The sequence below is a fragment of the Vanacampus margaritifer genome, chromosome 6, assembly GCF_051991255.1.
Source record: "Vanacampus margaritifer isolate UIUO_Vmar chromosome 6, RoL_Vmar_1.0, whole genome shotgun sequence".
NCBI lineage: Eukaryota > Metazoa > Chordata > Actinopteri > Syngnathiformes > Syngnathidae > Vanacampus > Vanacampus margaritifer.
In genome coordinates, this window is record NC_135437.1 from 14,135,870 (window position 1) to 14,161,062 (window position 25,193).

The 25,193-nt window shown below is 41.0% G+C and overlaps 2 protein-coding genes across 4 annotated transcripts in view; both read right to left on the minus strand.

Annotated features, from left to right (window-relative positions):
- The window catches only part of LOC144053524 (uncharacterized), a 54,233-nt gene extending 45,008 nt beyond the window's left edge, over positions 1–9,225 (minus strand). Inside the window, exons 1-2 of the mRNA XM_077568058.1 lie at positions 9,124–9,225; positions 8,885–9,030 (exon numbers count right to left, since the gene is read on the minus strand). The gene's annotated coding sequence lies outside the window, so the exon portion shown is untranslated. The remainder of the gene's footprint in view (positions 1–8,884; positions 9,031–9,123) is intronic.
- A 10,934-nt stretch (positions 9,226–20,159) lies between these two features.
- LOC144053626 (PDZ domain-containing RING finger protein 4) overlaps positions 20,160–25,193 on the minus strand; it is a 63,265-nt gene continuing 58,231 nt past the window's right edge. For all 3 annotated transcript variants that reach the window (XM_077568269.1, XM_077568270.1, XM_077568271.1), the window contains 2 exons: positions 23,534–23,662; positions 20,160–23,195 (listed from right to left, as the gene is read on the minus strand). In XM_077568269.1, the coding sequence (XP_077424395.1) occupies positions 21,783–23,195; positions 23,534–23,662 (1,542 nt within the window). In that variant the 3' untranslated portion in view covers positions 20,160–21,782. The remainder of the gene's footprint in view (positions 23,196–23,533; positions 23,663–25,193) is intronic.

The following is a 25,193-nucleotide window of genomic DNA, read 5'->3' on the forward strand; positions in this document are numbered from 1 at the left end:
TATGATCCCGAAAGACTTTCTTTTTATACTCATCTTACAACATTGCCTCAAAAGAAAATACCTTACAGATTTAAATAGCTATAGCGCAAATAATGATCCCAAAACACTTCCCAACATTGCTGTTAAAAATACTGTAAGCAGTTTACAGATCTGATTTGATTTTGAAGGGGGAAAAAATGCTCCAGAAGTGCATGCGCGAGACTCCCTTGTAACCTGTTCTGTGAACAATGTGGGCTAAACTTAGCACCTCTCCAACATAAAAGCTCATCTCTCTGTCAAAATCATTTCAACACAGGGGTGCGAATCTGGCGATTCGATCCGTATCACAATTCATAGGTCACGATTCAATTTGATACCGATTAATCCCGATTTGAATCTATTAATCGATTATTGTGATTTTTTTCTCAACTCAAATTTGGAAAATACTAATCAGTAAACTTTTACATGTACACTGCAAGATTTGTATGAAAATGTATTTATTCATCTGACACTTCAGGCTTATAACTGTGAGCCACTGTATTTAATTCACAAACTACAATCTGTTTCATGTTTGAACAGCATTGAAATGAAATATTAAGGCTTAATGTTCCATTAATAGAACATTCTTCCATGCTTAATCACAACCCTAAGTAAGTTTTGTTGAATATTTACATTAAAAAAAATTATGTCTAAACATCGATTCGGCCACATATTGAATCGATACGAGAAATCTGTGCTTTAATATCACGATATATCGGCAAATCAATATCTTTTTTTAGCACCCCTACAACATATTTCGCACTTCCTCGCATCAGTGTACTATTTTCCTGTTCAACAAGGCTTTGGTGAAATATTGACTCAAAACCCCCAAAATTAAAACTGTACCACTGCTTCTTGGTGTTGCACTCTAAAAGCAGTTGGGTAAAAAAAAAACAAAAAAAAAATAAAAAAAATTGGGTAAAAAAAGGGATCGACCTACTGCTTGAGTTAATTTGACCCAACTTTCTGGGTTGTTCTGTGCAAAATGAGCTGATTTGTAGGGTTGTTTTGTGCAAAATTACAAAATTGATTGGGTTGTTTTAAGCAAAATTATCCATTCCCCCCCTAAAAAAAAGGGAAAAAAAAGAGAGCGCAATGATGATGACATGTCAAATCGGTAAAATTACCGAATTAACAATACTGAGCTCTCCAGAAAAAAAAATATATATATATATATATATATATATATATATATATATATATATATATATATAAATCCATTTTGGGTTTTTTTTGGTCCAAAATGACCCAATTTATTGGGTTGTTTTGTGCAAATCTACCCACAAAGTTGGGTAAAATTGACCCAAGTATTGATCGGTCCATTTTTAACCCAAATTGGGTTATTTTAGACCCAATCGTTTTTTAATGGTGTGGATAGTGACTGATTATTTCTATCGTCCATATGATTTCCATATTGTGGTTCCTATACAGACCACCAAGCACCTGTAACTGACTCGTTCCCTCCTATAGATGTATTCCACAAGCATCACGGTTTTCAAAGTAGCGATAAGAAAAGGTTTATCTCAGTGCAATTGCCTCCCAGCCACAAAATCTTCCTTTGTGCGCGCTCTCTCTCTCTCTCTCTCTCTCTCTCTCTCTCTCTCTCTCTCTCAGCTATGCTCCGATGGGGATAGAAGTGTAGTGAATGGATTAAAACAGCTCAGACACACACACACAGACGCATAAAACTGAACAGAAGACAAAATTGAAACATTAAAGCACGGGTGTGTGGATATCTTGGGAAAAGGGGAATACAACAATGACTGTCCTCAAAATGATACCGCAAATACTGTTTTGCCGAATGAAGAAAATACATTCCCACAGCCAAATTTGACTTGTTTTTAGCAAATACTCATGAATGTTTTACCAATCGTCAACGCTGGTGAGCACATTGACAGAAGGCTTTACTCCGACGGGGAATCAATCCACTCCATATTGTGAACACTAATTGCCGTCTTCCTCGGATGTGTTTGTAACCCCCAAGAGTTCATTTGAGATGCTACAGTACGGAGGTCACAAAGGCGAGAGCGTCATTGATTGGAAACCCAATGCAACCTAAATTAGCCACGGCGAGCACCTTAACCAACAAAAGGAAATTCATTTACAGGAAAGCACTTAATCAAACGGTAGGCAAGAGCAGCCAGTAATTAAAAATCTAGCTGTATCTGATCGTGTATCAAAGTGAAAAAAAAACAACAACAAATATTCCACAGGTAATGACAAACCTGAAAACAATAGCTAGAACACTCCAGCAGGGTTAACTCATTTACTGCCATCAACGAGTGTACTCGTCAGACCGTTTTTTTTTTTCTTTCAATAGGAGGGGTAGAAAAGCCTCTATTGTAGCTCCACAGCCAAAATAGAGCTTATGTATCTTTTTAATGTCGCTAGCAGATGGCAGCATTACTAAAGAACAGATAATGGTAGAATAAAACTTTTTCTTTTTTTTCCCCTGGTGAGAGAAGGTATTCTTTCATTTGGTAGATAAAGTGTATGCATAATCATACAACACAATATTCTGTAGGTCTTGGAAAAATCTGTCAAAATGCTTAAGAAAACAGCTAGTGTGGAGTTGGCTAGCTGTGAATGACACTAAAACAATTAAAGTAGCTAAATTAAAAAACGATTTTTATTTATTAGAGTATATTCCTGAAAGCTTTGAACAAAGCCATTCACGGTCTTTTACTCGTGGATCTTACCAAGCTACCTGAGCACAAAAGAGTGTGTCCACTGATGTCAGTCTTGTCTGCCTCACAACACCGTTGAAGTCTAATTAGCACCCTTGGCACTGAAACCACCTCTAATCGTTTAACAAAGGCCCAAAGAAATCGGTACCACAAAATCAGAAAGCAATTCTTCATTTGCATTTAGATTGTGTTTTCATAATAAAGCCCATGGATGAGTTTGTCTGTGGGAAAAAGATAATGAACCCTTTGAGCATGGTTGAGTCTCACATAGGAGCTTCTCCACTGGCGGGAATCTCTGGCCGTTTTTCAGCAGATCCAAAGTTTGAATGAGTTGGATGAGACGTTCAACTTCTGTGCTGATAAAATGTTTATTAAACCAAGAATTTAGATATTCACACCAACTGAAACGATTGTGGGTCTTAGCTTACCTAGCCTATGCCTCACCCCGGACTCTAAAACCCTTTTCACACTGCACTTGTTAAGGTTTGCGCATCAGCGTAGAAAGCCAATGGCGCACCTGGTGCCAACATGCCCATATTTGGAAGTGCTGACCTAGCATTCTACTAAGAAGTAAACATAGAGATGATTGCTGCTGGAGAAGTAGACCGCAATTCAACAAGCTGTATCTTTTATTGCTGAAAAATCGACCCTTGGCTCGGCTTATTTCAAGAAACTAAAACTAATCTTAAACATACCTAAACATAACCTCTTCTATGATAATATGATCTATGCAGCCCCACTAGTGTAAAGATGGTATTCTGGTTAATATTGTGTTAGTGGAATATTAGTTAAGCAGCAAAATCCAGCAGTTTTTAATCGATATCAGAAGGCGGCCATTTTGCCACTTGCTGTCGGGTGAGAATTACATCACAGTTGCTCAGGTCTCAGGTAACAACCAATCATAGCTCAGCTTCAGAAAAAAGGTGAGCTGTGATTGGTCGTGGCCTGAGCCCTAAGAAACTGTGATGTCATCATCAGTCGACAGCAAGTGGCAAAATGGCCGCCCCCGCTGAGATGGATATCAATGGTTGGATTTTGCTTCATGACTCATATTCCACAAATGTAATATTAATCAGGATGTCATGTTTGGACTAGTGAGGTCATATATAAGATACTATTGTCAAGAAATGTTTAAGGTTGACCTGCACTTTAACATTACCAAACAGTATCTTACACTAAGAAGAATTGTCTAATTTTAACAAAATCGTACCCTATTCCTAACTGTACCGCAGCACTATTCAGTGGACACAAATTTCGCTGATTTTATTTTGGAACTCACCAATTCGCGAAACTATGTAACAGGTAATTATTATTTTTTTTTAACCTGTTTTAATTTTAATATTTAAATACTGGCTGCATTTATGATTTGCTGCATTGTATCATCTCTTTAATTGAGACAACAAACGGCTACTGTAAAAACATGGGGAAAAAAATTATTAAACTAGTTGTCCGCTCAACCAAACTTCTGCAGCGGAAGGTGGGAGTTTCGCCTAAACCAGGGGTGGGCAAAGTCAGCCCTCGAGGGCCGCAGTCCTGCAGGTCTTGGATGTTTCCCATCTCCAACACAGCTGATATATGATCAGCTCATCAGCAAGCTCTGCATAAACCTGATAACGATCCTGTTGATTGGAATCAGCTTGTGTTGGAAGAGGGAAACCTCCAAAACCTGCAGGACTCCGGCCCTCGAGGACCCAGATTGCCCACCCCTGGCCTAAACACACGCACACTCAACAAGTGTGACTTATTATATGTCAGAAAATGCGAAATGGTTTCAACACAACAGTGCGAGAGAAGTTGAGTTGAGTTAAAATAATCCGATAATTCCCCGGAAGGCGGGAAACTGCTGGATTACAGGCAGCGTGAGTAGTTGGACTTGGCCTTTTATTTTCATAAAACTGCCAATATTTCTCCAGGGTTTCACACCACATGAGCTACCGTTCAAAGTGGTTTTCTCACTTTATTCCTCTGGTCGGTGTCAACACACTGTGAGCGTTTATTGCACGAGCTATCCGTCTCATTACATTCTGATATTGAAGTAATATTGGATGAAATAATAATAAAATCCAACTGACAATGCGTTTTCTCCCTTCCACACGTGTCCCACCGCTATTTATGCCCGAGCATTCTGAATATGAATAGACAGGTTGAATGAAATGATGATATCTACGTAGAACGCCACCGTCTCGGCGCAACTGACAACGTATCGGGCCCATCAAAGAGGTTGATTATTCCCCACCATTTCAGCGCATTCATTATTTGCTGTGCTTTTTCATTCCCCGGCGTCTTCCTATCTTTGAAAACACTGGCACATCTATTCACCGCCCCCCTTAATATTTCTCTTTCATTCACCGTCTACAAACCCATTTCAGGGGCCCGCTAATGGGATAATGGCGGTGTAATAATACACACAGCCGTGTCCCTGGGTCATCCTCGCAGTTTTGTTGAGCAGCATGAGAAGCGTGTGAAGTCCATTCAAAGGATATTTATGGGGACAATCCCAAAGAGGATGCAAGGCATGCGCACTCTGCAATGTCGTATCTTGAATGCATTCATCTTATGAATGTTACCATTCAATGAGACTGCATTCTTGTGAAATGCTGCGTTCAAGTACAAAAAGAGGAAATGGGATGAATGTAAATACAGAGGCTTTACAAAAAGTTCAAAACCACTTGTAGATAAGAAGAAGATCAAATAAGATTAGGGATGCCACTAAGGGGTTCTTAATTATTATTATTATTATTATTATTAATTTTACCTTTTCCTGTAAAAATTGGCCCCATGGCCCATTCAGAAATTATGATTTAAAAAAATAATAATAATTTTGTGTGTGTGTATTCATTAGTTCACCTAAAACCTATTAAAAAAATCCCATAACGTTCACCTAAATCGAACACTTCCAGCCAGAGTCGTGAGGCCGTCGGGAGACCCGAGGAAGGACCAAAGAAAAGAATGGAAAGTGAAATCCAGCACCGACCAGACACCACCCACCAACCAGAGTCCTTCACCAACCCCAGAAAAATCTAAATTCCAAAAAAAACGAGAGCAATGATGATGACATGTCGAATCTGTAAAATTGCCGAATGAACAATACTGAGCAAAAAAAAAAAAAAAAAAAGATTTATGTTGACTTATTATTGTTTGTATTTAATAACTAAATTAAATATACTTAATGTTTATAAAATCATTATCAAATAACATGATACAATGTGGTCATCAATGACATTTATTTCTGTGTAAACATTGCCACCCAAGATGTCCGACAAGCAAAGAAATCTGGAATCAAATTAAGCTTCGTCTCAAGTCAAGCTTTTCACCACAAGTATAGTTAGAAAAGTTATTTTACCTCATTAAAAAGGTGGAATGACAAATAAAGTTAGGAGGTGACAAAAAAGGTGCTTTTTTTGTGGCTAATTATTGCCGCCGGCATGCATCTAAATGAGCTTCTTTTAAACAATTTTTTTTCTACGGGGAGGGGGGTAATATTCGGTTTTAAAAATACCATGCTACATGCGTACAAAGCCTCAAAAGAAAGCTGCTTGCGGCCCACAGTTACAAAACTGTAATGACTTTGTGGCCCACTAGAGGGCGCTTGCGGCCCAATGGTTAAGAATCACTGCACTAAGGGATTGGGTGTTCCTGGGCCAACACTCCAATACAATATATCTTCTGTGACAATCGCATCATGTTTGTGGCTAATACAGTAGTATCAAAAGTTGTTTGTTGCTAAATACATCCTTGCGTCATGCTTTTTCCATTGTTGTGAGCTGGTTATGTGTGTGAACTTGTAGGGTTTCCCCCCAGAAAACTTGCTAAACCTTGTGATCAGGGATGGCCTAGGAACTAAATTTAGCCTGAGAAAATATTCATCAATTTGGGGGGGTCAACATGAGCGAACAGCTTAGCTTAGCTTGACGAGGGGCAAAAACAAAATAAGCCTGGTGGCCAACAGGCTTATTAGACGCTGGGGGAAACACTGATTTGGTGTGTGGGAGTGAGTTACTGACTGAGTGAGTTTTTTTTGTGATTGTCCAATTGATCACGTGGCTTGTTGTGTGTCGGGCCGAACTTTAACCCTTATCCCAACTCAACATTATAGTAACGCTTATCCAAGCACTAATCGTGATCCCTCATCCCTAGCAAGACCACAAACGGCAAGTGTGCAGTCTTTTTTGGGAGATCAATACATTTTAAGGGCATGTGAATCAGAATTTCCCTTTTTCGTCTATTTCTTGTTAGCCTTGCTAATAGCAACTCTTATTTTGAATGCTCTGCAATAGCTTAATACATCAGCAATTCAGCATTTGCCTCCAGTAATAAGAACAAGAATGTTTGGGAGTATATTGGAGTTGAGCTTCCATTGTTGGAAGGCAGCCACAAAATCCCCTGGAGGTTTTTTTTTTTGGCGGCGAGACCTGCTGCCATATACATATCAGTGAGCTATGCAGCGCTCTGATTATTAAGAAGCCAAACAGGGCGAGCCGGGTAGAAAATGAACTCATCTGAAAACAAAGTTATCTACCGGCAGCATAAGCAGAAAGAACCATTTTTTTCCCCCATATTACATGACCGCATTCACCTGATTTGCTGCAAAATGTAAATAATTCAATATGAGGTGATATTCGTGCACAAAGACTTTTGTTTAAGTGAAGAAAGTCCATCCGTTTTTTCTATAGGGCTTGACCTCATTAGAGTCGCTGGTACGCTGGAGATGCCCCAGCTGATTTGTGGCGAGAGGAGAGGTAAAACCTGGACCGGTCTCCAGTCAATTGCAGAGCATAAATATTAGAATAAACCATTTATGATCCCACGTTTGGCGTATACAATGAAGCTAACATGTTTTTGGATTGTGAGAGGAAGCCCGAGTACGCAGGGAAGAACATGCATTAGCTAAATCGTCTATATTTTTTTGCATTTTCTTTGATACTTTTTCGTGGATTGATCTCCAGTTTGCTCTGATCTTTCTTCCCGGTCTATCTCAAAGGAATCCCCTCAGTCTACTGCTTTGCAATCACAGATTCTGCCTCAGCGTGTTTGCCTGCCTCCTTAGCTCTTTGGCGTTTTGCTATAAGGACCAGCAGAAGTGTGAGTTACCCCCGACTGCTATCTGCGGATTATGTCGCATTACAGGACCTGACCTCGAACCCCTTCCCAATCTTCAAATACACTTTACCTGGACTTTGAAATTAACTCTGTTACCACTCACCCGGAATTATTCCTGTGATTCTGGTATAATCCTAAATATTAGAAACAGCTCTTAGTATAAATTGTGTACCGTTACAAACTACAACCACAATAATCACATATTTTAAAATGAATTCCTCTGCATCAGTGAAAAAACATCTTTGCAAATTAGATGAAGTGCAATTTCTGCAGAAATTGCGTGGAAATGCTGAAAGCTGAATGCTAAGATGAATGCTTATGAAGTAAATTGAAATATAAATTATGTGGAAATTACAACGTATTAATTGTAGTTGAAAGATAAATTAATAAAAAGAACACTAGAACTTGGGAGGCGTGAATTCTTGAAGGAAGTTGAAATTTATATGGAAAACTCTTATCTGAAAGTACCCTCCATTCATTTAGATGGAAAAGGGGAACTAATAATATCCAATGGAAAAATGCAAAATAAAAATAAATCACTCAATAGCACCACCTAGGCACGCAGTACCCTCTATTTGTTTAAATGGAAAAGTGGAACCAATTGTATACAATGGAAAAATGCTAAATAAAAAAAAAATAAAAAAATCACTCAACAGCACCACTTAGGCATGCAGTACCCTCCATTAATTTTGATGGAAATTTGGTATACACGTATAACCCTTGGCATAATTGCCATGGATATACTGTATTTGCAATGTACAGTGAGAGGTGGGATTCCAACGCGCGACCTCCTGGTTACTGGACAATGCAATTTACCAAGTGCGTCACTGGGCTGTATCAGAGAGCTGGTAATGATGATCAGCTGCATGTATGGAAGTGGGACAGTCGCATTGAAAATGAATGGGGAAAATTGATAGTTTTCATGTTAAATTGTGCGAGTACTGGAAGTAATGTGAAAATTGGACGATATATAACCCAAAAGGCGTGAATTTTTGAAGCAATTTGAACGATGTAAATCGGAAGTAATATGTGGGAGTTGTTTCTGAGGAGAATAAAAATCACAATAACATACGTGTTACCTGAATCTTCACGTGTACCTAATGTTGCCGTTTCTGGTGCCACCTATTTGGCAGACGTCATGTTTCAGGCAGACGTTGTTTGTGCATCTCCACGTAGGATTGTGACAGGTGCCTCGCGCCGTCCCTCACGCGGCTTGCCAGCGAGCCTGTCAGCAAAACAAAAGACAAGTTGGCACACGAGAACATCTGCTGAGTTCTAATCTGCGGGCCCACTGAACCGCCAAGGCCTCTTTGCTTACTTTCAAATCGTCTCTCTCTACTCCGCTTTGAGACGTTGTCAGCCTCATATCTCCTCTCCATCGGAGGCCGCTTTCCCTTCTTGATTCCAAATCGGGGTTCATGCCGCGGCCACCTGCAAAGCTCCAATGTAGCTGAAAATGTTCTTACAGAATGTGTTGGTGAAAATGTAAGGCAATCAAATGAAAGCGCGTAAAGAGATAAGGCGAGTGTGTTCTGTTGCGAAGGAGATAATAGTGATGAATGTGTCTTTTTGTCCGAGATAGGCACAATTGAGCTCACGACTCGCAATGCATTAATCTTTGAAGTCTTGTGTAAATACAGCATTTAGAGTTGAAATAGGCCTTAATTGACTTTGACTAATGTACTCCTATACATAACTGGTGCACAACCGTAATCATACAATCGGATTAAGAAGTGTAGGAAAGTAGCAATCCAAGCTGTGATTTAATTACACATTACACTATGATTATTTCACTCTTATAAAATAATTATTTAAAGCTGACGAATGTAGACAATTGAACTTTGAATCGCTACTGCCATCTGTGGCCGAAAAATGAAACTGCACACTCCTGGCCGAGGCATGCAGGAGTACTACATTGTGAACAGCTACGGTGTTAATCTGCTAATTAAAAGATGTTGCAGCCATAAATGGTCAAATAAAAAGGCTATTGAAAAGATATTTTGGGGCAAATTGTTACAAACAGCAGCTTTAAGCCTTATATAATTCTGACTATTGTAAAATTGTGACTTTTTACCAAAAGCATGGTTTTTGAAAAATGTATTATATAAATGCTCTAAACGACCTTAATCATAGGTATGGGGTTTAAAAAAAATGGAGCATAATTTTTTTAGGTGTATTTAAAAGCCTTTACAATTGGGGCTAACCCATTATGTTGGCAGCTTATTACATTTGCTTGCAGCATAACAGCTAAATGCTGCTTCACCATGTTTGCTTTGAACTCTGGGCTTCACTAATTGGCTATAGTCCATTGATCTCTTAACTATATTCTACTATATTCTAATGAGCATTAAAAAATACATATATGTATATATATATATATATGTATATATAGAGCATAATTTTCAAATCTATTTAAAGCAAAAACAAAACATTCTTATTTATAGTTAAGGATGATAATTTATAATCAAGAAGAAATTAATTGTTTGTAATGTGATTTTTACCTATCACACATACAGTATATCACATTTGTGTGTGTATGTGTGTGTGTGGGGGGGGGGGGGGGCGGTGATGGTACCCTTATAACCTTCTGCTCCAGTTTCTCCTCATCCTCACTACAAACAAAGCCACATAAATCACAGAAAACCCACACAGACAAACCATGCCAAGTTCTTTGCTGAATTTGCACGTCAGGGGGTCCCAGCCAGGTACGGCAGCCTGTGATGTCACATTAAAGCTGCGGTGTGAGGGTGTGGATCTGGAGGAGCGCAAAGTAGGACACGCAACAAGAGGGTAAAATCAGCTTATAACATTGCCTCGTGGGGAAGGGGTTGGGAAGGTATCTTCAAACAAACAGCTGACACACACACACACACACACACACACTGAGGCAACGTGAGCCATTAGTGGAACGATAAGGGGGGGCATGTGGCAGGAACACGGCTTCAGATCTCGGTACATATTCCGTGTTTCTTGACAGAATGAAAAGACTACTCTTTAAGGGGGGGAAGCATGCTGCTGTGGCAGGAGTGGGTGGGTTTTCTCTGTCGATGCGGGCAAAGAGGTAAACAACTATAAATGATGCCGAGAGCTTGACGAAAATAACATCTTATTCTTTTCCATACTCAGTCACGTGACAATAATAATAGAAGAAGATTAAAGGCACCTCGATGGGGAGAAACAAGCAAAAGAAACCGTTGGAAACATTATTAAAAGGAACACAGATGGTGATCTCATTGTGATGTCATTGATAATGGAAAAACAGGAGGAGCCAATTTCTGTTCTTCAGTATGCTATTGATGCTAATCAACTTCAGTGCTAACTGCACATTTTCTAGAACCAAAAAAAGTGACCATAACAAAGGCCCATGTCCCACACTGGTACCCCGTTCCAAACATCCACAGAAGTCTTAAGTCTTTACGCGCCCCCGATGAAGTCCTAAAATTGCCAGACTGAATGTTTTTGTAGATATCAGGATTTCATTATGCTGCTACCATCCTGAGTTACATTGCCATGTCCCGCCCGGTTCTAATAATCCAAGCGTCTATCACATACGGGTAACCTACCCGGATGCCACCTTTGACACCGAAAGATGTAAGGAGCAGTACTTAAACTGGATCTGACTGGAAAAACAGGTCTGTGAGGGTAAAAAGTGAAACACTGACCACATTTAAAAGCCAGACAGACCCTTTGGTATGCCAGCGAGGTCATTTTCCTTGAAGTTGACATCCGTCCTCTCACACGGAGATGAAAGTCCGCAAAACTGGAGTCCTCAAAAATCTGCTTATCTAGCGCTTCATATTCTCGCTGGCACGGATTCCCATCATCAAAAGTTACAGGAAGCGAAGAGGGTCTTCTTCCCAGATTTAGTCATAACTGTTTTAATTTATTTATTTCCTCAGTAGAACTTTGATCTGTGGATGTGTCTTTGTGAGTGATGTCGCAATTTCTGCCAAGTGTCTGTAATCAATGATGTCTTATCGTCATGACTGGGACCTCATCTATTTCCACAACAATGGGCCATTGTCTGTGGTTGAAGTGTTTGTAATCAATGATGTTTTTAAAGACTTATCTCATGTCTGCTGAACTCTAGGTTGGCTGGATGGGTGGGGCTTTTGTGATACAACCTTCTTATACTATCTTGAAGGGCGGTAAGTGTCTGTAATCGGGACACTTGCGAGAAGCTGCAGCTATGTTCTGTAAACTTGCTTGTGTCCGGAATATTCTGTAAAATAAAACCTTCGAAGGAACTGTTCACCGATCTCCAGCCTGCATTCGGATAACCAACGTTCTCACTACCCGAAGGAAAACGAATACGCGGAAGAAAAAGATTATTTTCTTCAACAGAAGATAGTGTGATGACTAAGCTCTCGTCACTCCCAATTGGTAGTCTTCCAATGATGAAGCCCATCTGGATTGACCGCTGAATTAAATCTGCACTTTGTTTGCACGTTAACTAGCTACAGTATATGTTGATGTTGGACAGATACTTTGACACAACTGTCTACTATTGACACTCGTCTCATTTCTATTTGGTGCCGTAGAAAGTGGGGTAACGCGGCTGTGTTATGTACCGTATGTGCCCAATCGGCTAAATTGTCACCACTGGAAGAACAATGTGGCAATTTCCAGTGACAAGACCCGCTGAAATGCACACCATAAACGTGTCATAGCATCGCTGGCATACGAGTACAAACGCCGACACGGGCGGCTGCTGATGGACGGATGATGCGCGGTTATGTTAGCCTCCGCCGCCGTGCATCTGGAGGTTATTCAGCTTTCAGCAAAAATCGCTCATCGCTCGCCGCATTTGCGTTATTGCCAAGACGCGGTAGGGGAATTCATTGCGTTTATTTGATGCTTGCATTCCATTTCACCGTGCCGTGAACCCCATAACGTACGGAAAAGCTGATGCCGGGACGGCACTATATGGAAGCGTTTAGAATTATTATTGCCGCATTCATGAAGCTACTCAACTTCACGCAGATGATTTGTATTGGAGTGAGCTTGACAGAGCAATCTCTGGCTTTCGAGGCAGACACCATATTCCCGTATATAAATGTACGAATTGTATTTGTTGAACTCCATTAAAGAAACTAGATATTTAAAAAAAACAAGTTGCAATAAAAATCTATTCTAATCTCTTCTGGACCAGGAGTTGAATTCTGGGGCTGCTTTGCTCCAACTGCGGGAGTTTGGGTGTCTTGAATCTGTGTGTGGTATAATAAGATCTAAATGTGCTCAGAATAATGATCCAAAACACAGAGCTAAACTATTCTGATCTAAACCCTATTGAACATTTGAGGAGATGACATTTGACAGCCTGAATTGCAACAAAAGCGGCACACAAAGCTCGTAATATTTTACCGCCTGAACCTTTTGACCAAAGAAAATCCTTTATGCGCTAAAATTCCATAAGGGTTGCTTTTGTTTGATTTTCATCAGAGACGGGAAATGAAATAAGATGGGGTGGGTGGATGAGCCCTATGGATCGCTGGTCCAGTGAATAGTCCACGCACCAACGGGCTATCTGCTCCTTCTGTTCCCCATCATCCCAGAAAATATTAGCACAGCTATTCATCTTACAGTGTTAAACAGAATCCAATTTACCATGTGTCTGCGAGACCTTTTACATATATATATATATATTTAATAAATGTATGTGTGTGTGATAGGAGATAGCGGAATATGCAGTAGGCCTACAATAAAAGAGAATATTAGAGGGCGCAGACTGTACAAACTTACTTAAGGGAAACCGGGCTTGTCTCTACTTTTGGATTGCGGGCTTTCTTTTTGTATGACAGAATCGAAGATGAATGGCAACTATTACCAATTTGTCTTGTGTAAATGTTTTGATACAGTTGAAATACCCAGACAGAGAAATGCATTAACTGTAACGTGAACATTCTTCTTTTTTTTTCTGAAGAGCTCAGTATTGTTCATTTGGTAATTCTACCGATTTGACATGTCATCATTATTGCTTTTTTTTTTTAAAATTTTTTTTATTTTGTATGTGCGTGTGTGCGTGCGTATTCATTAGTTTACCTAAAACCTATTCAAAAAATCCCATACCGTTCACCTAAACCGAACACTTCCAGCCAGTCGTGAGGCCGTCAGGAGACCCGAGGAAGGACCAAAGAAAAGAAAGGAAAGTGAAATCCAGCACCGACCAGACACCACCCACCGGGCCACCAACCAGAGTCCTTCACCAACCCGAGAAACATTTAAATTCCAACAAATCAGGGAGACCTCAAGAGACCAAAGGAGAGACTGCGGAAAGGAAGGAAGGACAGACGAAGCAGAGTGAGATCCACACACACCAGAACATTATTCTTAACTGCCATTTTCTTGGTGCTGAACCTCACTAGGTCGGCATTCACAACCAAAGACCTTCTTCCTTCCTACTTCAATAAATATGTACTGTTTCTCACCATCGTTATTCAATGTATCTGTTGTTCTCGTACCTACATTCCTGGTCTACCTCATTATTGATCTTCTTTCCTAGCTACCTTCTAAGCTTCCTTTCTTCTTTCCTACCGACTGGAGTAGCCCTCCCTGCGACATAAAGCAAAAATCCACAAATAGTAGACCCCGCCCTCTTTAAAAGATGTTTATAGTAAAAGTATAAACCCAGCTATACCCTAAACTTTGACCTCAAAATACTTAGCTCATCTTACAACATAGCACAAATAGGTGAACAGTCAACTGCAGTTACACGTACAGTACACAAAGAACGACGGTGTTTTTGTGATACTGAGTCAAAAATGTAATGCAATGGCTAATAGGAAAGTAGTAATTTGGTCATTTTAGAATTGAAATTTTGAACTGCCCAGTATTCAGAATTCCCACAGTCACAACACGTTCAAAAAAGATGAAAACAGGAAGCTTGGCGGGTGACCTTTCAGTGCCCCGAGTTTCTTACATGAAAAGAAAAAAAAAACATAAGGAAGAAGGATATCATAGTTTGGGGTTTGTTTACCGTTTCAGAAAAACATGTATACACATTTTTAGGGGAGCATCTACTATTGACCACTTTTCACAATTGTTCACTATATTCTTCAAGTGTTGCCCAAATAAAAGCTAAAGAAAAAGCAAAAATAATCATAAACTGACTTCTCTTAATGCTGCTTAGTCCTATGACATCACCGTATGCGCTGTCCCGAAAATGATGACATCACCGCAACAATTTAATGGATTCTAAGTTGACAAATGACACATGAATCACAGTCACAGGCTTATTTAGATGTTTCCTCCAAACGCTGTCCCAAACAAAATTGCACACACTCAAGATAATTAAAATGTTCCACCCTCCTAATGACTTTTTGCAGCAATCTGCTTAAATACATACGGCGGATGTAATTGATGACGCAGCTCACAGCTTGACTGTATGAGCTGTTTTCTATTGTTCTCCGGGGTCACATCCTCGCAAGGCGCTGACCTCAAGGAGGATCATTATTTCCCCACCAACAAGAGCGACGGAGATTTAGACAAAGCATCCCGAGAAAAATCCAAATCCCAAGGTGCGAGTAGAGAGGCCTTTCGCCATGCGCGAAACGCAAATGCATTCATCATAACGTAGCTAAAAGTAGAAGCGGTTGTTAGGTCACTACGACAAAAGACTGCACAACTTTTTTTTCTTCTCCCTACCCGAGTTTAATGAGGTATACAGTAGAGTAGCTGCATGCGTCAAAGGTTCAAGTAAGGCTGTTGTACAGTTACGTAACCTTCTGACCATCCAGCATATATCAAACCCGTCTACATTCTTACCATCCGGCTACTTTCGTACCCGGCAATCTACTTTCTTACCTTCCCGTCTACCGTTTTATTTCACTTTCTACCTGTCTTCTTTCTTACATAACCACCAACGACCTACCTTCCTACCTTCATGGTTTGGTCTACCGTCCTTCTTCTAAAGTATGTCCTTATCCGTCCAGCGTCCAATCCTACCTATCTCTCTTCCTTTTAGCTGTCAACTCATTCTTTTGCCTAGCTCTCTTCTAATCTACCGCAAAAAAAATCATTGAACTAGTTGTCCACTCAACCAAATTTCTGCAGCGGAAGGTGGGAGTTCCGCCTAAAGCAGGGGTGGGCAAAGTCAGCCCTCGAGGGCCGCAGTCCTGCAGGTCTTGGATGTTTCCCTTCTCCAACACAGCTGATATATGATCAGCTCATCAGCAAGCTATGCATAAGCCTGATAACGATCCTGTTGATTGGAATCAGCTTGTGTTGGAAGAGGGAAACCTCCAAAACCTGCAGGACTCCGGCCCTTGAGGACCAAGATTGCCCACCCCTGGCCTAAACACACGCACACTCAACAAGTGTGACTTATATGAAATATATGTCAGGAAATGCAAAGTGGTTTCAACACAACAGTGCGAGAGTTGAGTTTTTTTTTTTTTTTTTTTTTTCTTTTTTTTTTTTTTCTTGGGAGATCTCAGTATTGATCATTTGAAATGTCATCATCATTGTTCTCCCTTTTTTTTTTTTTTTTTTTGTATGTGTGTTTGTGCGTGTGTGCGTGCGTGTGTGTGTGCGTGCGTGCGTGCGTGCGAAAAAAAATAAAAATAAATAAGAATTCCCATACCGTTCACCTAAACCGAACACTTCAAAATCCAGCCAGAGTCGTGGGGCCGCCAGGAGACCCAAAGGGGGACCAAAGAAAAGAAAGAAAAGCGAAGCCCAGCACCGACCAGACACCACCCACGAGAGTTGAGTTTTAATAACCTCCCTTGCTCGTTGTGCCTTCTGCGTTTTGTTTACCTTCTTGCTTGTCCATCTTATACATTTTCCGTCCTACCAACTTATCACCCTTTTGTACCTTCTTCCTCGTCTTCCTACCGTCTTACCGACTGATGTCCTTACCTAGCTTCCTTCTTATGCCCTCTTTCCATGTCAACCTTCCTATCTACCTATTTTCTTTTCACCTTCTCACCTATTTAATTCCCTTTCTACCATCTTAGACACCTAAATAATGCCTGCTTTCTTACCAACCTTTCCAACTAAATCTTTACCCTTAAACAAGAGCAATTTTCCAAATTTCGATTGTGACTAGACTCAAGAAAAATACAAAATGGATTTGGTTGAGGAATTTCGTGTATGCCATAGAGGGTATTACTTCAGAAAATAAGTTCAAGGTGTGTGTCTGTGTACTTTGTTTTGTTCCAAATAGAAGAAGTTTTAAGGATCCATAGACACTCTGTAAACAAAACCACAAGCCACAGTGGAGTCGAAGAATAAAGGTCAACTGAGTTCAAATAATCTTGAGCGATCTGGCTACAAAAAGTGAACAGAGTTGGAAGGAAAAGGGGTACGACTGTGCTTTTCAAACTTTTTAAATATACTGTAATTGCGGCGTAGGCCCACATTTGAAAACTTGATTTAAAAACAAGGTTTTATTCCAAATTCAACATTATTGTATGCCACTGTAGCATGAAGCAGTCTGAAAAGTAAAACTACAAAAAAGTATATATAATTTAAGGACAGAACAGTTATTGGCTGGGCCGATTATCGATGCCGATATTTGGTATTTTGAAGAATATCGGCATCAATCTTTTTAAAAATGTAACAGATGATAAGAGATCAATTAAAAAGTTAAATACAACTAAACTGTACTTAAACAAAATGTAATTTACAGGATTAGAAACATTTCACAGATTGAGCATTTAATTGAGTGAATCCCCCCCCCCCACCGGTACCCCATCGAGAATCACTGTGTTAAGAAGACATCAGTTTTTGTACTTTTCCACACCTTCCAATAAACACAAATTGGGATAAAGGGCAGAGAATTTGTTGTCTACTATCCAGGGATCCCCAAAGGTCACGAGCAAACATTCAAAAGCGAGGAAGGCATGTGTGAGTTGCGGGGACGACTACTATCTAGTTGACATTTGCGCTGGCGCCGCTGTTTGAACTTCGCTCGGCTCAGACAAATGCCACGGCTGTCACCTCACGCTTTTTAATTACACCTGATCGGCTCGGATAGGGGCTCGCAGATGAACTTAATTAGCCATCCAGCACTTGGGCGACTTCCCAGTGGCTACTGTGGCAATAGACCCTTTCACCATGACGTCACAGACTCTTCCATATGGCAAAAGAAGTAAACAAGTAAACAAAGCTTCATATGTCATTTGACCAAGGCAGCGTGATTGAGAAAACAGACTAAAGGGCTTGAATGAGGATTTTAGCCGTCTTCTCTACCGCCGTAGCTTAAATGTTAGAAAGTAATGCTGCTGTTTATTTAAAAAATAATAATACTCCGTTTTTAAAGTAATCACTCATTAAGTAATCTGACTACAGTTACTTTGCAAAATCACAATAGGTTACTGCACAGTATATCAATGTTGGCAAGTAGATCAAGTCACTGTCAACGGTAGTGCCATTAACTGCCTCTTGAGTGCAGCAGTGAGTAACAATTTTGGAAACTAGTGTTTACAGCTTGAAGTGAAGACCGCGTGAAAAATAATGCAGGAAGGAGAGAGATTTGCGTTTTCAAGATGGAAATGCAGTCACTATTTTGTGTGTTTGCTAAAGAAATATTGATTACTGTGCTGTTGACAAAGTGTTAGCTAGCTTAATAATAATAATAATTGCCATTGTGTTTTGCTAAATTACTCAAAAACAAGCCAACCAAACCTTTGATATACGCACCTGTGAGAAAATGTCTTCCATAAACATCCACTTAATTTTTTGTTTCAGCTGGATTCATTTTGAATTTTTTTGGTGGGGGGGGATATAGAAACGATAAGATAAGGACCACGCTGGACACACTCATGCCAAATGTCGCGTTAGTCGTGCTCATAAAAAAAAAATTAAGTTAAGACAATACATTGAGCAGCTCGGCGTGGCGACGAGGCCACGGAAGATGATGAAGTGACCGCTCCCTCCTAATGAACATAAAGCCAGCCGAGTGGAAGGCTATTTTAATTGAAATCTCCTCCAGCTGAACGGCCTGACACCCTGGCAGGAGACAGGCGAGGATGGATGTGTGTACGCCACTAGTAATTCACTTTTTACACTGGGGGCTTCCACTTTCCACAAATCGATGTTAGCCCTTTTCGACCTACTGTACTTTGCCTACCTTCATACCTACTTGTCAAAAATCTTACCCATCTACTTTAATACCTTCAAAACAGATCTTTTTATTTACCCGATTCAAGTCAAGTTGGCTTTTCCATCTGCCTTCTAACCTGTATTATTTTCTGACATTTTCTTACCTTCTCACCTACTTTTCTTCTTCTTTGCTTACATATTACTGTCTTTGTTCAGTCTACCTTATGTATCTACCTCACTTTCCTCGTCCCGTCTACCTTCTGTACATACTGACTGACCTATTTTTTTTCTTACAGACCTACCTTCCTTATTCCAGTTGGTAAAGCCGTGTACCTGTAATGTAATAATTTTCTGAAAATGTAAAAAGAAAATAATTGCAATTAACTTGATAAAAACTGTAATAAAACCCAAGAAAGTAGTACTTTCACCAATAATGTAAAAAAAAAAAAAAAAAGCAATATATGTACAATAATCTCTCCATGTTGCTGTTGTGAGGCAGAAACTCATCTGACACGCTAACACTTTCAGTCACGGTTTGCCGTTGCTATAACAACGCAAACACTCGGCTGTGACAGTCAACATCTTTCATTGATTAACAATAAAAAATAAACATAAAATTACTCAATACTTAAGACCACGTACATTTAACTGGAACACTTGGTACTCCCAGAAGTCATTGCAGCAGTTCTAATAAAGTGGGCGGAGCTTCATTTGATTTCTCCAACACTGACCTCCATTTAAATCAGAGTGTTAAAAATATACTTTGGAGGTTGAAAACTATTATATAAAATTTTCAAACTCCAATTTTTGCTGAGAATGTATCTAAGCGTCTTAGATTCTCAAAACACAAAATGTAGAATTTTGTACTGAAACGGAACATATATGCAGTATTACATTATCTGTCAAGTTATACATGATCAGTTTTGAGAAAAAAGACATATTAAATCCTCAATAATGTAGTAAGCTACAATATTAGTCAGGATTTTTTTAAATAACGTTATTGGGTTTTATTACCTATTTTTGATCAAGCTTAGTGCAAATGTTATTACATTTTCAGCTTCACGGGTTAAATGAGAATCATTTCTGCATGCCAAATGTACGAATTTGAATTATTCATGATTTTACCTCAAATCTTGGATTCGACGTTGAGCAGTTGAGCGATGAGAAGAATGTTGACATGAAATGTCTATGGACAAAAGTTTTGGGACATTGCATTGGGCCATTTGTCGTCTTCCAATAGGGATTATCCATTCCAGTTGAGACCAAATAAAACGAGCAGCACAGTATCGAAGCCAAGAGGAAAAAAAATCACAATGCATTGTCATTTATTTTGCAAAGAGCACCATCATCACATTTTGTTTTTCTTCAACTGGCTACACATTTGCCGACTACGCGTTCACGTGAAACCATTGCACACGGACTCAAAACAAAGACAAAGGGGATCCGCTCCATATGTGAAATTTACAATATTTCTCATGTAAGTAATGACTTCACTTGGAAATAAACCACAACTTCAATTTGACTTTTATACTGCAATAAGAGATCCAATCTGCTGAGTCCTGCTCAGTGGCTAACTATACAATTCAGGTATGGAAAGAAACATAGAAGTCAAAAAGTTTGGAAAAATGCAACAAAGCTAAACAAAATTCTGAACTTAATATTGTAAATGGTCTATCATTTGCGCAGCGCTTTTTCATTTCGTAATTTCACATTAGGTTCAGTATCTTGCTCAAGGACACTTCGACATGGTCACAAGGGCCGGGGATCGAACCCACACCTTGGGGTTGACAAACACTTCAACACAGAGCCATGCCGCCCCCAGGCATGCTTTTTTGGGGATTTTTTATTTATTTTTTATATCTGATCGGGTTGGAATAACAGTTTTTGCACACTCATCGAGCAAAAAAAAAAAAAAAAACGGTTGGTGACTTCTCGGTGTTCGCGCCAAACTGAAGGGAGCAACAAGTCCTCCAACAATAAACGTCCATATTGCTCGTTTTACCATGCACCCAAATATGACCGAGACATTGTTATGTATTGTAGTTTAGCGACCTCCATTGGCCATGTTAAATAGCGAGAAAAAAAAATTGTAAAGTGAACCATAAAGGAGTTAATGAGACTCGAACCCGGGTCATCTGGCCAAAAGTTATTACATCATTGTTTTTAGTAGAAATGTGCCCAAAAATCGATTATCATAATTGCGATTCTCATTTAGTACAATTCAGAATAGATTTTTAATGTCCCCAAATCGACTTTATTTAAATTATTTTATACTGTTTTGCCCTTCTTTGTGTGTGTCTTAACATGTATGCCAATTCGTTGTGACCGAGACTAATGGTTGGGGTTAGTATTAGGCTTTCAGTAAAGGTTGTACACGTTCCGTCTTTACATGGGACACTAATGGTTGAGGTTAGGAAGAGGCCGAGGTTGAAATATGTTTGATGTAACAAAACATGTCAACACTGAAAGACGCTTGTCTTCTGACCCTAGTTTGAATCCCAGTAACTACACTTATGGTTCCCTTGACTATTTTCCCGCTATTTACATAGCCGATAGGGGTCGCTAAACTACAATACGTAACACTTGCTCGTAATTTGGCACATTTCAAAACGACGTAGGTCGTCGTATTGTGTTGGAGGACCGTCTCGAAGGGAGATAAAAAAGGCATGAGACCTGCTACGTTGAAACCTAGCACATAAAACAAACATACATGACCGAGTCGCAAGATTATGACGTGACTGTGAAAATAGGCGACAATCCGTAGAAAATGTGGAAGGGAATGCCATAGCGCCACGGATAAACTCTTTACAAAATGCTATTTGGGTGTACAAAGTGTGAAAAATACTCCTCTTGTCCTCATAAAAACGCCACATTGAACGAGGCAATTAGATCGATACCACCACGGGTAGAAAGTCGGCACGCCAGTTAGTTTCACACATTGGTGACCGACAGGAAGGCGTTGTGCACTTGCGCCCCCTCCGGCGCTTTGGTCCCGTGCGTCATCAGCTCCTGGATGGTCATCCAGTTGTCCAGGATCTTCTTGTTGCGCTTCTTCAACATCTTCTTGTGGCTCAGCTCGATGATGCTGGTCTCGCCGCTGCTCTGCGGGTTCTCCTTCAGGCTCTCCAGGCGGCTGCGCTGCATGAACTCGCGCCGCTTGCGCTGCTCCTTGGCGCGCACCAGGTGCTGCTTCCGCTCCTCCTTGCTCCAGTAGCGACCCATCTTCATCTCGCTCATGGCGTCGTCGTCCGTGGTCATGCCGCCGCTGCGCTCCTCTTTGATCTTCAGCGCTCGCTCCCGCAGGATCTTGTCGCGCACCGGCCGCTTGGTCACGTAGCGCGTGCCGTCGCTGCGGATCTTCACCTTCCATTCCATTTTGGGCTCGTCCAGGAGGAGCGGCGGCGCCGGGGGCTCATTGTTGCACACGCTCAGCAGGCTGAGCTGGCTCTGGGCGTACTCCACGGCCGAGCGCTGCTGGATGAGCTGCATGTAGCTCTGGTAGTGGCGGGCGTGCGCCGGGATGTTGGTCTGCCGGTGCTGGGAACTGTGCGACGGAGAAAAGTAGGGGATCTGCGACAGCCGGGGTTTTGATTTCCCGCGGCGCTGCTCATCCTCGGGTTGAAGCATCTGGTCCGACTCGGAGGGGTTGCTGTGGTCCGGGCTGCTGCTCTTGCAGAGAAGCGGGGCCCGGCAACTCGGAACGGGGCTGGGACTGAGCGAGGGTCCGGCGGCGAGGCTGCTGCGGAGGTTCCTCTGGTTGGTGAGGCTTACCATCCTCTGGAGGGAATGTTCAGGGGATCGATCCATAGCCAGAGGGGTACTCCGGGAGCTCTCGGCCGTGTTATAGGCACTGGAGCTGTCCTTGTCCGACTTCTCCAGCCTCTCGTTGATGTCCGTCAGCTTGCCTTGCAGGGGACTGGCCGACTGCTGGCCCTTGCGCAGCTTGTGCGCTTGCATGATGTTCTGGCACTCCAGCTCGATGCTGCGCAGCTCCTCGTTGAGCATGCGCAGCTCGTGCTGGACGCCGCCCGGTTCGCCCACGCTGCACTCGATGGTGCTGCGCCGGCTGTAGAAGAGGTCGTATTCGCCGCTGTTGCGGATCTGGCACTTGAGCTCCAGGAGCTGCTGGAAGCGATCGCCGTCCGCCGTCGCCGTCTCCTGGTCCTCGTCCTCACGGCCCTCCGGGCGGCGCGGGTCCCGGTTGTCCCGGAGGCACTGCGACAGGCGCCTCTGGATTTGCGCCAGAACGTTGTGCTCGGAATTGTCCTGCCTCTCTTTCAGGATCCGATTCCTGTCCTGATGCTGAGTGAGGGTGGAGCAGGTCGGCTTGTCGTCGTCTTCTCGCTGGTAACAAATAAACACAATCTTAACTTCTGGTCACTGTTGCTTTGTAACGTTTGCCTCATATTTGTTACTGATGTTTTGGATCAATATATGTTACCGTTACAGAAAACCATCACTATCTGCGGGGATTGGGTTTATAATAGATTTGGATATAGTTAATTTATTATTTCTTTTTTACTGTATTTTCATTTCATTCAGATTGTATTTGTTCAAAAATGATTTGTTTTAGCTTAGTTTTCATTTGTTTTATTTTTTAAATATACAGAGTATTTGTCGAGTGTAAGTAAACTATTAAAACACACACGCGGCAGTCAATCACTCGGCATTATGTGTCCGACCTGTCCGCTCTCGTGCTCCTCCTGGAAGGCGGCCAACTCCATCTCCTCGCGCCGTTGTTCCTCCAGCATTTCCATCTTGAGCTGCTCCAGAAACTCGCTGTGCTCGTCATCCAGCCAAGCCTCCTCCAGCTGCGGGCGGAAGAAATTGTTATTTACGCACCCACGTCAACAAACAAAATAGCTGCCTGCTCTGTTGGGATGAACCGGCGACATTATGAGATAGTGTTTGTCTCCATGTCGTCCATCTCTTTAGTTTTCCCACTGGAACAGAATCATCCGTATAGGAATGTTTTTTTATTTTTTTATTTACGACGGAGCGCTGCTTTTTAATTAGAAGTGGCTGCCGGTTGAGCTGCACTGCGGCACGGGTCCTTCCGCTCATTCGGCCGCGGGCCTGAACCCGTGCCGCATTAGCATGCCATTAGCTTTTATTGCTTAGCGTCGGAAGTCAATTACAGTGGCGCTACATAAAAATAAGACATGATGAGGCGCCTCGTTGGTGGCTTCCAAGACTGGATTTGGCCTGAAGGGAGGGGCGGGAAAGAATGACTTGGAAAGAAGCAACACGCTGATGAGGTTGACCCCAAGCACCTAAGAAGTGTGTATGGCTCTTTGATTGGATTTTGTGTGTGTGTGATGACACCACCGAAGAGTAAATGGCGAAGAGGAAGAATGCGATGGCTGCCTTTAAAAGGGGAGTTGTTGCGATTTGAAAAAGGGCAAACACGTCTCACCTGGCTGCTCAGTCCACAATAAAGGTAGTAATGGAGGATAGGATGTAGGCCACAAAGTAGATTTAATATTTATATATATTTGGGGTGTGCATCTCTCCACAAGACAGTTATTGCTGTCAAGCGATTACAATTTTGTAACTAAATGCACAATTTTCCGTAAATAATCGTGATTAATCGCGATTAATCACATTTTTCTACTTCTGCTTCTACTTATTTCTCCAACGCTTGTAACAGATGTTTACTTGCGTAAAATCTTGGAATTAATGACAAATCATCAAGTAGAAAGTATATTTAGCGTCAAAGACTGTCCTAATAGCTTTCTTTGATCCTTGAATATAATATGTTATATACTGTATATAAAACTGTTCAACAAAACGGTCAAAATGTTTTTCTCATAGAAATGATTCTCGGAACTTCTCACTTGCAGGTTTAGTTGTGCCCGCTTTCAGCACACTTCAGCAAGGCTGACGTGCAAGTGTCCATAGAGGGAATTTGAGCAGGTAATTTTGCGCTGAGATAATATGCCAAAGACGTACAACTAATATGCTATTTGAATTTGGCTTTGTAAAGTTCACAAATTACTTGAGATTTCTCCAACAAGTGTCAAGTAAAACAGAAATTAAAACTACCTATAGTCCATATTTGTCCATCTTCGGGCCAGAGGCTAAGTTTGGCTTCAGGTTATAGGCCATAACAGGAAGTAAATAAAACCGAGTTAACTAAGTTAATTTTTTTAACGCTCTAAACAATTTCTATTACTCTCCAAAGTTAACTTTAATTTTGACAGCCCTAATATGTACATATATGTATTAGAGGTGTCAGTCGATTAATTTTTTTTAATCGTTAATCACATGACTTCAACAATTAACTCACAATTAATCGCAAATTAATTGCACATTTTATATCTCAATTTATATCTAAATTTA